The 17,622-nt window shown below is 42.9% G+C and overlaps 1 protein-coding gene across 2 annotated transcripts in view; it reads left to right on the forward strand.

The window, feature by feature from the left end:
• The window catches only part of LOC129824271 (protein-glutamine gamma-glutamyltransferase K-like), a 50,666-nt gene that overhangs the window by 23,823 nt on the left and 9,221 nt on the right, over positions 1 to 17,622 (forward strand). For both annotated transcript variants that reach the window (XR_008754730.1, XM_055883798.1), the window contains exons 4-13: positions 3,001 to 3,252; positions 5,439 to 5,557; positions 5,754 to 5,861; positions 6,085 to 6,262; positions 14,459 to 14,597; positions 14,858 to 15,050; positions 15,228 to 15,381; positions 15,677 to 15,961; positions 16,256 to 16,416; positions 17,231 to 17,367. Coding sequence is in view for 1 of the 2 variants with exons in the window: in XM_055883798.1 (XP_055739773.1) it covers positions 3,001 to 3,252; positions 5,439 to 5,557; positions 5,754 to 5,861; positions 6,085 to 6,262; positions 14,459 to 14,597; positions 14,858 to 15,050; positions 15,228 to 15,381; positions 15,677 to 15,961; positions 16,256 to 16,416; positions 17,231 to 17,367 (1,726 nt within the window). In the remaining variant the exon portion in view is untranslated. The remainder of the gene's footprint in view (positions 1 to 3,000; positions 3,253 to 5,438; positions 5,558 to 5,753; positions 5,862 to 6,084; positions 6,263 to 14,458; positions 14,598 to 14,857; positions 15,051 to 15,227; positions 15,382 to 15,676; positions 15,962 to 16,255; positions 16,417 to 17,230; positions 17,368 to 17,622) is intronic.

Consider the following 17,622-nt stretch of genomic DNA (forward strand, 5'->3'; position numbering starts at 1 on the left):
TAGCATTAACACTGGAGTGATAGATGTGCAGATGATGATGTGCAAGTAGAGATACTGGGGTGCAAAATAGCAAGAGGACAAGTAACAATATGGGGATGAGGTAAATTCGTTCCAGTCATTGGCAGCAGAGAACTGGAAGGAAAGGCGGCCAAAGTAAGTGTTGGCTTTGGTCATGACCAGTGAAATATACCTGCTGGAGCACGTGCTATGGGTGGGTGTTGCTATGGTGACCAGTGAGCTGAGATAAGGTGGGGCTTTACCTAGCAAGGACTTATAGATGACCTGGAGCCAGTGGGTTTGGTGACGAATATGTAGTGAGGGCCAGCCAACTAGAGCATACAGGCCGCAGTGGTGGATAGTATATGGGGCGTTGGTGACAAAACGGATGGCACTGTGATCGACTACATCCAAATATGAACATTAGTCCACTACATCTAGCTACATATTGAACTTCTATCCTCTCAAGCCAGAGACACAATGTATGAATTTATGGTTGGATCAGAATCACAGTCATAATCATTGGCCTGAACAGAGAATTAAGTAAAACCACAAGTCCAAATCTCTATCTCCATCCATTGCTAATTTAGGAAAGGGCCAATTTTAGCTAGCTAGCCATCAAAGGACAACAACACAGCGAGTTGCAATCATTTTTACAAATTTGGTCAATGACATATGGCTTTTGATGTGATTGGTAAGATATGGGCCCTTGACCCTTTTTTTGGTGCGCCAGAACCATTCAGTTGAGCTCAGATTAGCTCAACGCTGATTGGCTTTTATTTTATAAAGGGAGGCCAAATGCTCGCTGACTTTCCTTGCATTCAATGCTACAGGCGGCAACAATGCCATACTCTTTTTGACCAGACAGCATCAGATAGATGGGCTACACATACAGATACAGAGGGACACTGTTTTGCTCACTGAGATGCTTTTTCTGGTGAGATAAATTCAGCCTCTTGCGAATTGGAGAATTATGAAACACAGAGAGACAAAATAATTTTTTAATTTCTTGGTACATTTTTTGGGGGAAGTCTGGCTTCCCTTGGCAACCATGAATACACACCCCTGGATGTTATGGGTCTATTTTGCTTCCACTGGTCCTGGGGCCCTTGTTAAGGTCAACAGCATCGTGAACTTTGCCTCTGCCAGGAAACTTGGCAGCAAGTGGATCTTCCAGCAAGACCATAACACCAAGCACACATCGAAATCCACAAAGAAATAGTTGACCACAAAATCAACATTTTGCAATTGCCATCTCTTGAATCGCATTGAAAACCTGTGGTTTGAATTGAAGAGGGCAGTCGGTGACCACAGACGAAGAATATCAAAATGAGTACTTGATAAACAAAATCTCTCTCTGAGCAGTTGTATTAGTATAAAATGATATATTCTCCCATATGTTTTGAGCATACAACATAGCTCAGTATTTCAATTATTTATGTGATACGGTAAATTTTGGCTCATCTTTATCAAGGGTGTCAATAACTTCAGACTCCACTGTATGTGTGAAGACGTTCTGTGTATTTGCTCTCAATGGAGTTTTCACAGTACTAAGCTCTGTTTACCTAAGCTGAACTGAACTGCATAACAGTGACACACTTGTGGTTTACATTTGGTTTTGGCACTGTCACTCTCTGGCACAACAGGCTCTGAGTTACAGTGGTGTGGATACTGTGGTTTTCTCACGTTCCTGCACAGCAGACTACACATTACCTTTAAAGGCCGCTCGTTGTCATTCCACTATCTTACCTTTATTTCAACTCTTTTAAGGTCAATTCAATTCAAGACAGTGTTTAACTGGTATAGTTTGCAGAGCTTTCTCTTGCTGTTTCACACATGCAATTACACACACATTCACTCTGTATAAATAGTCAGCATTGGCATTTGCCAAGTGGAGTGTGACGGTATTGGAATTTCCATCCCTCTGGTTATGTGGTGAATGTGATTCCTGCCTCTGCAATAGAATGTGTGTGCCAGTCAAGTGCAGCTGTTAGCCATGTGTGTGCGTGTGTGCATAAACTAGTGTGTGCGTATGGTGTATTTTACTGAAAGCAGGTTTCAATTATTGCGTGTGTATTGTGGACTTTTTCTGTGTGAAGAGTGAGGGCTTAAGTCCAAGAAAGGTGCAGTAGGAATTTGATGTGGGTTGGTACGGTTTCCATCAGAGATAAGAGAACAATCAATCTTTACGGCGATCTTTTGGAGTAACACAATGGTCCTGAACACTGCATAGTTTGTTGAGATGGGTTTCAGGCACCACTACACTGTTATTACAATGATATTCAACCAATATTACACTTCTTCAATCTCCCTGAAGCTTTACCTGAAATGGCTCCTCTATTCCTGTTAGGAATTTTGTTAATAAATAGTTAAAACAAATTCTAGCTTTAGATAAAACTATAACTAATTGAACTCTGCACGCCTGGTGAAAAGAGATTTGTGTTGTGGGTTATAAAGTAAGCAGAAAGGGTCATTAAACTATGGTTGAACTGACCCAACTTAGCCCTGAGATGTTTAGATAAGGCTGTGGGTAACTTTTTAGGTCTTCCATTATCTTGAGTTGTCTGCTAAAGTGGTAATAAATTATAGTGAGCCTTCAGGATAATTGATTATATTATGTGTCATGTGTGTGTGCTGTGAAGTTGGAATGCACTTTTGAACCTGTTTTCTATTTGTCAGGACAATGAGACTTATTCTGTAACCTATGACGTCATATCTTGTATATAAACCTGTGTTTATGATCAAATGGCAGCGTGCTCCGAGAATAAACACTATTATCTAATTTTAATAAGACTGTATCCTGTCTATTTTATGTTAATAAGTATCTTACAAATTCTTATAAATAGACAGATTGAATTTAATTAATGACTACATTAGAGGAATTATTTAATTCCACTAACAATTCCCTATAGTGCACTACACTATATAAGGGCGCCATTTGGCACAAGCTTATGATGGCCATAAATGATAACCTGACAAACCGTTTACTAACGTGTCTGACAGGACCCCTCCCCATGGTGTCAAAGAACACGCACGTCATCATTCAACTGGTGGAAGAGCTGGAGGACGACCGCTGGGAGGCCAAGATAGTGGAGCGGAACGGCAACAGGATCAAGCTGTCCGTCAACTCGCACGCCAAAGCTGTGATTGGCCAGTACAAGCTCACCGTGACGGTGGAGTCTCCAAAGGGCGAGTCTGCAACCACACACGACCCCAGGAGAGACATCGTCATGCTGTTCAACCCCTGGTGTGAAGGTAAAGACTGTTGGGAAATGAGGGAGGAAGGCATGAGAGAGAAGGGGGAGAAAAATAAATATTGGGCAAGGTCTGCACGTTAAGGACCATACCATTGCCACTGAAGTGCCAACCCCACCCCCGTGCTCACCTAAAGTTGACACAGTGGGTCAAACAAAGGTATTCCATTGTATCACAGTTCAGCTTCAATGCTGTATATAAGTCTAATGTTTCAATGTTGTTATTCCATCGCTATAGGAACAGACCTATGGCCCAATCTAAACACCAGGACCAAGTGACAGATCACATAGTAGACGCAGAGTTCAAAAGAGCTAGGGTTTATACACTGAGTGTACAAAACATTAGGGACAGCTTCCAAATATTGACTTGCACCCCCTTTTGCCCTGAGAACAGCCTCAATAAGTCAGGGCATGGAGTGCAAGGTGTCGAAAGAGTTCCATCGGGATACTGGCCCATGTTAACTCTAATGCTTCCCACGGTTATGTCAAGTTGGCTGGATGTCCTTTGGGTGGTGGACCATTCTTGTTACTCACGGGAAACTGTTGAGCGTGAAAAACCCAGATGCGTTGCCGTTCTGGACACAAACCGGTGCGCCTGGCACCTACTGCCATACCAAAGGCACTTACATATTTTTTCTTGCCCATTCACCCTCTGAATGCCACACACACAATCCATGTCTCAATTGTCTCAAGGCTTAAAAATCCTTCTATAACCTGTCTCCTCCCCTTCATCTACACTGATTGAAGTGGATTAAACAGGTGACATTAATAAGGGATCATAGCTTTCACCTGGATTCACCTTCTATGTCATGGAAAGACCAGGTGTTCCTAATGTTTTGTACCCTCAGTGTCTAACAGAGGCTGGCTCCTGGACTGTGCTCTATTTAGCCTCTTGGTCTATCAGAGAAGCGCTAATTTGCACATAGGCGGGAAACTCAGCTCACTGCCCAATAATGTGCTGCTATCCATCATAAAGTTACAGCTTGACCCAGTGTGACCCAGAAAGTTTGTTTCATTCTCTGGTTGCACGTCAAGACCACACGTACATTTGCTTGGGGCTCTGGTCTTTGCCAATTCACATGTTGGCCTGCTTGGCCTGTTTTCCCTTATGTTGCTATATTGCCTTTTCAATCAACCCTGTATTTTGAGGTTTCTGGAGTTAAAACAAGAGAACTTCTGCGCAATTCCTGTACAAACTGCCTTGCGCCGTAGGAGTATATGACAGTAATACAGCTGCTGGAGGCAATCTGCTCTCCCTCCCTTGCTCTCTCCCTCCCTTGCTCTCTCTCTCTCTCTCTCTCTCTCTCTCTCTACGTGCTGTAGATGTTTATTAAGGAGTAAAACCAGCCAAATCTCAGCTGCTAGATCCTGTCAACAGCTCAAATCTATACTGTACCTCCTCCCATAAAACCTCTACACAATCTCTGCCCTTCCTCCCTCCCTCCTTGCGATTCTACCACTCCCTCTTTATAGCGTCCTCTCCCGCCATTAGTTTGTGTAGCCTTTTTGTACCTCTTCCTTCCCACATCCCATCTTGACCACTGCTCCCAAACATTTCGTTTAACCACTCTGCCCCTTCTGCTAGTTCTCACTCCCTCCGCCCCCCCCCCTAGCTTTTTTCCTCTGCCTCCCTTTCTTCTTATCCCTCCTCCCAACAGCTTTCTCCTGTTTCACAGTGTCTCACACAGATAATCACATCCATGTGGTCAGTAAAGACAACAAACGGATGGAAAAGAGAGAACCAGATATTCCCATAGGGCCCTTACTCCATCCTGTATTATCCATTTAGGATGTTTCACACAATCCAGCCCTTTTCCTCTAAATGAGCAAGGCCCCTCAGTGAGCAACATTTAAACCTATTCTGGCCTCTAGTACTAGTAAACCTTCTCCCTGCTTTGTGAAGTCCAGACATTTTGCTAGTAGTGATTAACCCTCTCCTGGCCACACTCACTCTCCCTGCTTTGTATGGTCCAGATATTCAGCAAATAACAGTGAACCCTATCCTTGCCTCTCTGTCTGATTCCCCCCGGTGTTTATCAAAATAGTTATTTGTGGCAGATATGACTGTGTTGTGGACTTTACACCAGATTACATTTCAGAAATGTTAAGAAAAACAGAAATAATTTTTGCAATGCATAACTGATAAATGTATACCTAATCTTTGTCCCTCTTCCCACTCCACCTAAGATGACACAGTGTACATGGATGATGAGGAGGAGAAGAAGGAGTATGTGCTGAATGACACAGGAAGACTCTACTACGGCACAGAGAAACAGATTGGAGATCGCACATGGAACTACGGACAAGTACGAGACAGGGAGGGAATTCAAAGTCAAGTCTGGTCGCGATGAAGTCTTTCGGCGAATTCCAGTCATTCTGAAAACCACAGTCATTTAAGTCATTTATTAACCACAGAATACAAGTCATGTATTCATTGGTTGACCCCTATCATGTCTTCCATCTCTCCCTGTCTGTCTGTTTCCCACTCTCTGTTCTGTTCAGTTCCTTGAGGGGATGCTGGAGGCCTGTCTCTATGTGCTGGAGAAGAGTGAGATCCCTCCGCCTGGTAGAGGGGACCCTGTCAACGTGGTCAGAGTCATATCTGCCATGGTGAGTTACCTGTCAACTTATATGACCTCCAGTAGTGAACATACAACCTATTTCTCATACTCCACAGACTTTCCCGTTTATTTATCTGAATTATGTTGAGGTATGTTGATGTTCATGTCATGACCATTACTCAGTGACCTACCTGGTTAAATAAAAACAACCACATGCTGCTGTATTTTATCTTATTGAAGACAAAACTGTCTCTCCCTTTGTTGCGATCCAGATCAACGCCCAAGATGACAATGGGGTCCTGGCAGGGAATTGGTCAGGGAACTATGTAGGAGGAGTTTCCCCCACAGCCTGGAATGGCAGTGTGGAGATCCTGAAGAAATACCAAAAGGATGGAGGCCTGCCTGTCAAATACGGACAGTGCTGGGTCTTCTCTGGGGTCACCACCACAGGTGTGTCAAATCAAATCAAATTTTATGTCACATGCGCCAATAAGGTGTAGACCTTACCGTGAAAGGCTTACTTACAAGCCCTTAACCAACAATGCAGTTTTAAGAAAATAAGAGTTAAGAAAATATAATATTATTATTATTGTCTAGGACCGGTGTTCCGCTAGCGGACAGCCAATGAAATTGCAGACACCAAATTCAACCAACAGAAATCTCATTCAAATTTCTCAAACATACAAGTATTAGACACCATTTTAAAGATACAATTCTCGTTATTCCAACCACAGTGTCCGATTTCAAAAAGGCTTTTCGGCAAAAGCAGAACATATCATTATGTTAGGTCAGCAACTAGTCACAGAAAGCATACAGCGATTTTCCAACCAAAGAGAGGAGTCACAAAAAGCAGAAATAGAAATAAAATTAATCACTAACCTTTGATGATCTTCATCAGATGACACTCCAACATGTTACACAATACATGTATGTTTTGTTCGATCAAGTTCATATTTATATCCAAAAACCTCAGTTTACATTTGGCTTTGCCTCCAAAACATCCCGTGAATTTGCACAGAGCCACATCAATTTACAGAAATACTCATAATAAACATTGATAAAAGATACAAGTGTTATTCACAGAATTAAAGATATACTTCTCCTTAACTTCTTATGGCTGCAATCCCGTTAACGGGATGATATGACAACAGCCAGTGAAAGTGCAGGGCTCCAAATTCAAACAACAGAAATCTCAAAATTAAAATTCCTCAAACATACATGTATCTTATACCATTTTGAAGGTAATCTTGTTGTTAATCCCACCAAAGTGTCCGATTTCAAATAGGCTTTTCAGCAAAAGCAACACAAACGGTTATGTTAGGTCACCGCAAAATCACAGACAAACACAATCATTTTTCCAGCCAAAGACAGGAGTCACAAGAAATAGAGATAAATAGAGAAATAGAGATAAAATTTATCACTAACCTTTGATGATCTTCATCAAATGACACTCATAGGACTTCATGTTACACAACACATATATGTTTTGTTCGATAAAGTTAATATTTATATGCAAAAACCTCAGTTTACATTGGCGCCATGTTCAGAAATTACTCCAAAATATCAGGAGAAATTGCAGAGCCACGTCAAATAACAGAAATACTCATCATAAACTTTGATGAAAGATACATGTTTTACATAGAATTAAAGATACACTTGTTCTTAATGCAACCGCTGTGTCAGATTTCAAAAGCTTTACGCCAAAAGCACAATATTCAATAATCTGGGAACAGCGTTCAGCCACAAAAGCAAGCCATACAGTTACCCGCCAAATTGTGCAGTCAAGAAAACTCATAAAAAGCATTATAAATCCTCACTTACCTTTGCTGATCTTCGTCGGAATGCACTTGGGAGTGCACTTCCACAAGAAATGCTTGTTTTGTTCGGTAATGTCCATCATTTATGTCCAAATAGCTATTTTTTTAAACAAATCCAATGTCAGGAAGCGCGTTCACTAAAAGCAGACGAAATGTCCAAAAGTTCCGTAACAGTCAGTAGAAACATGTCAAGCGATTTATTGAATCAATCTTTAGAATGTTTTTAACATAAATCTAGAATAACATTCCAACCGGAGAATTACATTGACTTCAGATGAGCGATGGAACGGAGCACCCTCTCATGTGAACGCGCATGGTCAGAGCATGGTCAGGTCATGGCAGACCTGACTAATTCCCCTCTCATTCGGCCCCCCTTCACAGTAGAGGCATCAGACAAGGTTCTACAGACTGTTGACATCTAGTGGAAGCCGTAGGAAGTGCAAACTCATCCATATCTCGCTTTGAATTCAATAGGATCTTGGTTGACAATTGACCAGCTTCAGAATTCCCACTTCCTGTTTGGATTCTTTCTCAGGTTTTTGCCTGCCATATGAGTTCTGTTATACTCACAGACATCCTTCAAACAGTTTTAGAAACTTCCGAGTGTTTTCTATCCAATACGAATAATAATATTAATATATTAGCAACTGGGACTGAGGAGCAAGCAGTTTACTATGGGCACCTCTGTGCACCTTTCATCCAAGCTACTCAATACTGCCCCTGCAGCCATAAGAAGTTAATGCCACCGCTGTGTCCGTTTTCAAAAAAACTTTACGGAAAAAGCACACCATGCAATAATCTGAGTACGACGCTCAGAGACCAACACAACCCAAACAGCTATCCACCATGTTGGAGTCAAGAAGTTAGAAATAGCATTATAAATATTCACTTACCTTTGATGATCTTCATCAGAATGCACTCCCAGGAATCCCAGTTCCACAATAAATGTTTGATTTGTTCAATAAAGTTAATAATTTATGTCCAAATACCTCCTTTTTGTTAGCGCGTTTAGCCCAGTAATCCAAATTCATGACGTGCGATCACTAGGAGCAGACGAAAAGTCAAAAAGTTCCGTTACAGTCCGTAGAAACATGTCAAACGAAGTATAGAATCAATCTTAGGATGTTTTTAACATAAATCTTCAATAATGTTCCAACCGGAGAATTCCTTTGTCTTCAGAAATGCAATGGAACGCAAGCTAACTATCACGTGAACGCGCATGGTCAGCTCGTGGCACTCTGGGACGGACCTTACTCAATCCCCTCTCATTCACCCCCACTTCACAGTAGAAGCAGCAAACAAGGTTCTAAAGACTGTTGATATCTAGTGGAAGCCTTGAGAAGTGCAATATGACCCCATAGGCACTGTATTTGATAGGCCAAGAGTTGAAAAACTACAAACCTCAGATTTCCCACTTCCTGGTTGGATTTTTCTCAGGTTTTTGTGTGCCATATGAGTTCTGTTATACTCACAGACATCATTCAAACAGTTTTAGAACCTTCAGAGTGTTTCCTATCCAAATATACTAATGATATGCATATATTAGCAACTGGGACTGAGTAGCAGACAGTTTACTCTGGGCACGCTTTTCATCCAAACGTGAAAATGCTGGCCCCTAGCCCAAAATAAACTAAAGTAAAAAAGGTAACACAATAGAATAACAATAATGAGGCTATATACAGGGGGTACTGGTACCGAGTAAATGTGTGTTGGCATAAGTTAGTCAAGGTAAATAAGGCAATATGAACATGTAGGTAGGGATAAAGTGAATATGCATAGATAATAAACAGCGAGTAGCAGCAGTGTAAAGAAATGCAAATAGTCCGGGTAGCCATTTTATTAATTGTTCAGATGTCATATGGCTTGGGGGTAGAAGCTTTTAAGGAGCCTTTAGGACCTAGACCTGGGTCTCCTGGGCCGCTTGCCGTGCGGTAGCAGAGAACAGTCTATAACTTGGGTGGCTGGAGTATTCTCCAGTGATGTACTGGGCCGTATGCACTACCCTCTGTAGCGCCTTGCAGTCGGATGCAGAGCAGTTGCCATACCAGGCGGTGATGCAACCTGTCAGGATGCTCTCAATGATGCACCTATATAATTGTTTGAGGATCTAGGGACCCATGCCAAATATTTTCAGTCTCCTGAGGGACGATAGGTGTTAACATGCCCTCTTCATGACTGTCTTGGTGTATTCGGACCATGATAGTTTGTTGGTGATGTGAACACCAAGGAACTTGAAGCTCTCGACCCGCTCCACTACAGCCCCGTCGATGTGAATGGGGGCATTCTCGGCCCTACTTTTCCTGTGGGCCACGATCAGCTCCTTTGTCTTGCTCATGTTAAGGGAGAGGTTATTGTCCTGGCACCACACTGCCAGGTCTCTGACTTCCTCCCTATAGGCTGTCTCTTCGTTGTCGTTGATCAGGCATACCACAATTGTGTTGTCAGCACACTTAATGATGGTGTTGGAGTCACGCTTGGCCATGCACCTTGGGTGAACAGGGAGTACGGGAGAGGACTAAGCATGCACCCCTGAAGGACCCCCGTGTTGCGGATCAGCGTGGCAGATGTGTTGTTGCCTACCCTTACCACCTGGGGGCGGCCCGTCAGGAAGTCCAGGATCCAGTTGCAGACGTGTTTAGTCCCAGGGTCCTTAGCTTAGTGATGAGCTTTATGGGCACTATGGTGTTGAACACTAAGCTGTAGTCAATAAACAGCATTCTCACATGGTGTGTTCCTTTTGTCCAGATGGGAAAGGGTAGTGTGAAGTGCAATTGAGATTGCGTCATCTGTGGATCTGTTGGGGCGTTATGCGAATTGGAGTGAGTCTAGGGTTTGCGGGATGATGGTGTTGATGGGAGCCATGATCATCCTTTCAAAGCACTTCATTGCTACAGACGTGAGTGCTACGGGGAGGTAGTCATTTAAGCGGGTTACCTTGGAGTTATTGGGCACAGGGACTATGGTGGTCTGCTTGAAACATGTAGGTATTACAGACAGGGAAAGGTCAGGGAAAGGTTGAAAATGTCAGTGAAGACACTGTCCATTTGGTCCGCACATGCTTTGAGTATACATCCTGGTAACCCGTCTGGTCCCTACGGAGAGCGTGATCACACAGTCGTCCAGAACAGCTGGTGCTCTCATGCATGCTTCAGTGTTGCTTGCCTCGAAACGAGCATAAAAGGCATTTAGGTCATCTGGTAGGCTTGCTTCACTGGGAACCTTGTGGCTGGGTTTCCCTTTGTAATCTGTTATAGTTTGCAAGCCTTGCCACACCCGACGAGTGTCAGAGCTGGTCTAGTAAGATTCAATCTTTGTCCTGTACTGACGCTTTGCCTGTTTGATGGTTCGTCTGAGGGAATATCGGGATTTCTTATAAGCATCTGGATTAATCCAGCAGCTCTAGCCTTTAGCTCATTGATGATGTTGCCTGTAATCCATGGCTTCTGGTTGGGATATGTACGTACGGTCAATGTGTGAACAACGTCATCGATGCACTTATTGATGAAGCCGGTGACTGATGTGTTATACTCCTCAATGCCATCAGATGAATCCCGGAACATATTCCAGTCTGTGCTAGCAAAACAGTCCTGTAGCTTAGCATCTCTGTCATCTGACCACTTCTGTATTGAGCGAGTCACTGGTACTTCCTGCTTTAGTTTTTGCTTGTAAGCAGGAATCAGGAGGCTATAATTATGGTCAGATTTGCCAAATGGAGGGCGAAGGAGAGCTTTGTACACATCTTTTTGTGTGGAGTAAAGGTGGTCTACAACCTTTTTCCTCTGGTTGCACATGTGACATGCTGGTAGAAATGAGGTAGACACAGTAACAATATCATTATCCATCACATCCTGTTATGTGTCTAGTCTGTCATGCTTTTCTAATTAGTTTCTCTTTGTAACAGAACACCCTTCATACTGAGTGCAGGCCAGGGTGGCCCTCACTCGGTAGCTGACCCCAGAGCAGCACATAGCAGTGCCTCTGATAGGATCCCACAACTGATATCTACCCAAAATACCCCCAACAACATTCCTTTCATTCCTAACACTTTTTTAGGCACATTTGCTGCTGACTCTCTGGCAGTGGTGGAAAAAGTACCAAATTGTCATACTTGAGTAAAAGTAAAGATACCTTAATAGAAAATGACTCAAGTAAAAGTGAAAGTCACCCAGTAAAATAATACTTGAGTATTTGGTTTTAAATATACTTAAGTATCAAATGTAAATGTAATTGCTCATTTTTTATTAAGTATCAAAAGTAAAAGAATAAATAGTTTCAAATTCTTTATGTTAAGCAAACCAGACAGCACCATTTTCTTTTTAAAATTTATTTACGGAGAGCCAGGGGCACGCTCCAACACTCAGAGATATTTACAAATGAAGCATTTGTGTTTAGTATGTTCTCTTGATAAGTGCAGGAATTTGACAATTTTCCTGTCCTGCTAAGCATTCAAAATGTAACGAATACTTTTGGGTGTCAGGGAAAATGTGTAGAGTAAAAAGTACATTATTTTCTTTAGCAATGTAGTGAAATAAAAGTAAAAGTTGGCAAAAAAAAATTAAGTAAAGTACAGATACCCAAAAATCTACTTAAGTAGTACTTTAAAGTATTTTACTTAACCCTTATGTTGTCTTAAGGGTAAAAAATGTTTAACAGCGGAGAAAACCCCCTAAATTATGTTTTTTTAACAACATTAGAAAAAGTGAAACATCGCCTTTGTTCATATTTCCATGAAAGCTGTACACCACCAGGGTACAAAGATTGTCTTAGGATCCTTTTTGACCCGGCAGTTATAAAATAATTTACACACCACAAAAACACAAAGACACAATGAGAAATTTAGATTATGTGTGCTACTGATTGAACTCAGCCAGCAGCTCCTGAAGAGGAAGATCACCATGGTAGGCACAGTTAGAAAGAACAAGCCTGAGCTCCCCCCTGCACTCCTCGCAACAAGGGGGAGCGAGGCCTTTATCAAAGTTTGCCTTCACCCCAACCACCAATCTAGTTTCTTACCTCCCAAAGACGAACAAGAATGTGGTCCTCCTAAGCACACTGCACAAAACGGCTGAGATCAGTGATCGTGAGGACAGAAAGCCAGCCATCCTGGACTACAACCACAACAAAGGAGGCGTGGACAACCTGGACAAGGTGATTGGAACTTACAGCTGCAGGAGGATGACTGCCCGCTGGCCCCTGGTCATGTTCCATAACATGATCTTGTCCAGGTTGTGTCAGGACCCGGTGCGAGAAACAGTCACTAATAATCGTCAGAACCCAGAAGATGAGGCAGACACAGCAGTACTAGAGATGGTGGTTTAATTAAAGAACAAAATCTTCAGGCAAAGAATCTAAATCCACAATGTCCAAACATAAAGCCAAGAAGCACAAAATGGATATCCTCCAAAATACAAAGAAACTCCAAAGTGGTAAAAACAGCAGGGAAAAACAAACCTTCAAAAGACTACTCAAAAATACACAAGAACTAAACCAGAGAACCTCTGGAAAATCCAATAAGAGAATCATATGTTCAGAACAAGGCTGGGGCTGGGTGCTAACATACAAACACTGAGCAAGGAACTGAGGAACACACAGGGTTTAAATACTAACAAGGGAACGACACACAGGTGCAAACAATAATTAGAGCAAGGAAAAACAAAAGGTACAAAAAAGGTGCAATGGGAACATCTAGTGACCAAAACCTGAACAGTCCTGGCCAAAACCTGACAGGTTGTCCATAACATCATTGATGTGTCCTCATGCAATGCCTTCATGATATGGAACAAAATCAACCCTACCTGGATGCCTGATGAGCGGAACAAGAGGAGGGTGTTCCTGGAGCAGCTGGGAAAGGCACATATAACCCCACACATTCAAAGAAGGGAGCGCCTCCCCCTCACAGCAGCCTCTGCAGTGCTTGTGAAAGCTGTTCAGGGGGCTAAATATTGTCCTGATCCACCTGAGGCTGCAGTTGGGGCAGGCAAGAGGAGGAGATGCCAATTCTGCCCCCCAAAGAAGTACTGTAAAAACAAATACTATGTGATGTACATGTGAGAAATACATCTGCAAAGTCCATGCACATACGCTTGCATACTATCCTACATGTGCTAATTAGAGTATCTTATTTTATTCTTATATATTGTTGTTGTTTATACACCTTGTGGGGGGGGGGGCAATGGTTAAAAAATGGGAGAAGACTAGTATTTTGTAGTTGAATTCCTCATTGTACAGTATATAAGAATATATCACTATGTTGCCAAAAACGTTCAAGACTGTTATTGTTTCCCTTCAATAAAATGCATTCAAAACTACTTTCTACACATTTCTGCAACTTTCTTAGGCTATACAAGTGCTATCTCTAGCTAAAAAAAATGTGTTTACACCTCTGCAGTACCTTTATCAATAATAATAATAATAAACCTCTACTTTAGTAGAGAAAACAATTATGGCACATGTTGTAATAAAAATGAGTGGTGTCCACTGATTAAATGCAGTCTTTCTGTATTGTGCAGAGGGAAAACCCAGATATTCACAAAGTTTGTGATGAATGACATGTTGCTTCTTTATGCAAAATAGACTTGGGGTTTAAAATTCAATTAAGCTGCTTTTATTGTAGGGGTTTAGTGAAGGCGGGTCATTTTTGACTCTTAGGACAAGGGGAGTACACAGAATGTTAAGACTGCACAAGGGTTAATATATGTACTTTACATCCCTGCTCTCTGTACGATCTTTTGCTTGCTTTTCATATCTGTGTCAATGTTGTTCATGCCTTGCCTCATTTCTGCTCCTCGCTCTCCCTCCCCCTCCTTTTCCTTTTCTCTCCATCTCTCAGTGCTCAGGTGCTTGGGTATACCGTGCCGTAGTGTGACAAACTTCCAGTCGGCCCACGACACAGACGTCTCACTCACCACAGACATGTATTTTGATGAGAATATGGAGCCGCTCAACGAACTCAACGCTGACTCTGTTTGGTGAGTTATCATCCACTTTAAGTAGGGCCCGGTTTTCCTGGTCACATCAAATGCATCTAATCTGCCACAAGTTTAAAGTGTGCCACTTTAAATACCCATTGCCTTGCCACACAAATCATACTCTATAAAAAGGCCCAGGCCATTTTCCTGACCATGTGACTGGATCAAGAAAAACACCAGGCTCTATTTCTATAAATAGATGTCTATGGTCAAACTCCTGGTTCTAACTATGTAATCTCAACCCCTCCTCCTCTCTGTAGGAATTTCCATGTATGGAACGACTGTTGGATGGCCAGGCCAGACCTTCCTCCTGGTAACGGCGGCTGGCAGGCATTAGACGCCACCCCGCAGGAGACCAGCCAGGGGACCTTCCGCTGTGGCCCTGCTTCTGTCACCGCCATCCGCACCGGCCAGGTCTACCTCAAATACGACACACCATTCATCTTTGCTGAGGTGAGCACTATGGGAAGGAGATGGTCGAAGATCTAGGATCAGTTTTTCAGCTTAACCATCCCAAATCTCAAAATAGAAAGGAAATGGCAATACTGACCTTGGATAACTACCTAGGTTTGATCAAAGATTGCACACTTTCCCTACTTCTCCTGTCTGTCTCTGTGTGTGTCTGGTCAGGTGAACAGTGATAAGATCTACTGGCAGAGGAACCTGGATGGTATCTTCACTCAGATCCAATGTGAAAAGAAGGCCGTGGGCCACTGCATCAGCACCAAGGCTGTGGGCTCTGACAAACGCGATGACATCACACACCTGTACAAACACACCGAAGGTACAGTCATGTCATCATACACTTCAACACACTGTCAGAGGGTAGCTTGGCAACCATACACACACATAAAAACACTAAGGTTCGGATGGTTACCTGTACAAAGACAGTAATATCAGAGTTCACATCTGAGGCTCTGAGGAAACATACTATTAAACATACATGTATTAATTGTGTATTAATTGTGTAACATGTATTAATTGTGCAGACATCGGGGATAGATATTTACACACCAAAGTTTCCAGCAGAATACTCTCTCCTCACCCCCTTCCCTCTCTCACCACTCTCCCCCCACCAGGATCAGAAGAGGAACGTATCGCCGTGGAGACGGCCAGTCGTTATGGCACCAAGCCTGATGTGTACTCTACATCCATGGCGGAGGACGTGAGCTTGGAGGTGAAGATGGAGGGAGAGGGACCTCGTATGGGGGCTGACGCCCAGCTGACCATCGTGATGACCAATTTGAGCTCCCAGACCCGCAAGACCACGCTACACATCCAGGTGGCAGTCATGTACTACACCGGGGTGCTGAAGGGCACCGTCAAGAAGGACAAGATTCCTGTGGTGCTCAAGCCCAATGAAGGTTAGTAAGCAAAGGGAGTGGCTGGAGGTGGAGGGTGTTCTTAACCCCTGCTACAGGGTCAGATATTTGTCATACTCCTAATGGTTAAGGTTAGGATTGGGGTAGGGTAATCTGATCCTTGATCTGGAGTTAAGGGCAACTTTAATCTCAAGCAAACAGAAGCCAGCAGCTAGCCCCACTGCCACCATTTCAGCTCAGTCACCGTAATATCAAAAATAGTCTCCAACGTGCATCCTCCATCCTCTCAAATGGTCCCTGTAGAATGTGTAGTAATCTCTCTCTGTTCCTCCTCAGTGAAAACCATGGAGTGGGTCCTGCCCTACCATAGCTACCAGGACCAGCTGGTGGACCAGGCTGCTCTAATGCTGACTCTGTCTGGACGGGTCAGTGAGACCCAACAGGTCCTGGCCACTCAGACCAGCTTCAGGCTACGCACACCCGACCTCAACATCGAGGTAAGACACAGTTTAGCATTAACACAATCTGTTACTGGGATTCAGGATATACCTTTTCCATCTTTTGTAAATTCGATGGTCAATAAAGCTGTTTAAAATTAAATTTCAAACCGTGTAGACCTTTTTTTTTTTTTAAATCAATGGTATACAATATGCTGGTTATGTTAATTTCTATCAGAATAATTTTTTCCCTCAGTCTCTATTAACATATACTGAACAAAAATATAAAATGCAACATGCAACAATTTCAACGATTTTACAGAGTTCAAGTTCATATAAGGAAATCAGTCAATTGAAATAAATTCATTAGACTGGGCAGGGGCGCTTGGTAAACTGGCCCACCCACTGGGGGGCAAGGCCAGCTAATCAGAATGAGAGTTTTTCCCCACAAAAGGTCTTTATTACAGACAGAAATACTCCTCAGTTTCATCAGCTGTCTGGATGGCTTGTCTCAGATGATCCCACAGGTGAAGAAGCCGGATGTGGAGGTCCTGGGCTGGCGTGGTTACGCGTGGCCTGCAGTCGAGGCCGGTTGGACGTACTGCCAAATACAACAATTGAGAGAAATAAGCTTTTTGTGCATATGGAACATTTCTTGGATCTTTTATTTCAGCTCATGAAATTATGGAACCAACACTTTCCATTTCCATGTTGCTTTTATATTTTTGTTCAGTATAGTATCCCAAAACAAATGTAATGCCACAGAAATTAAGTACTGATGTCTTGACTCAGGACCATGGCACAGACTGCATACAGATGTCACTACACAGATAAACAGCAGCGCTGAAAATAATGATTGTGTTTGTTTCCTCAGGCTGTAGGGGAGGCGGTGGTAGGTAAGAAGATGACAGCCAAGATCACGTTCACCAACCCTCTGCCACGTACACTGAGGGGCGTGGTGCTCAGGGTGGAGGGACTGGGCCTGCAGGAGCTCAAAGAGGTGGTTGTGGGGTAAGACACTAACCACCTCTATTAGCTTGCTATTTATTACCCTGCTCTCTCCTCTCTCTTTCACTTTATAACTGTCAATTACAGTGATGATATTCCTTTCGATCTCTCTCCGTATGTATATCAACTCCTCTGTTTCTCTCCGTCCCTTTCCCAGTTACTCTTAGGGATGGGCAAAGGGCGGCACACGAGCCGCATGCACATAGATCAATTTCCCTCCCTCAATAATTAAAAAAATATATATTTGGGAACTCAACT

This window comes from Salvelinus fontinalis, chromosome 26, assembly GCF_029448725.1.
Source record: "Salvelinus fontinalis isolate EN_2023a chromosome 26, ASM2944872v1, whole genome shotgun sequence".
Taxonomy (NCBI): Eukaryota; Metazoa; Chordata; class Actinopteri; order Salmoniformes; family Salmonidae; genus Salvelinus; species Salvelinus fontinalis.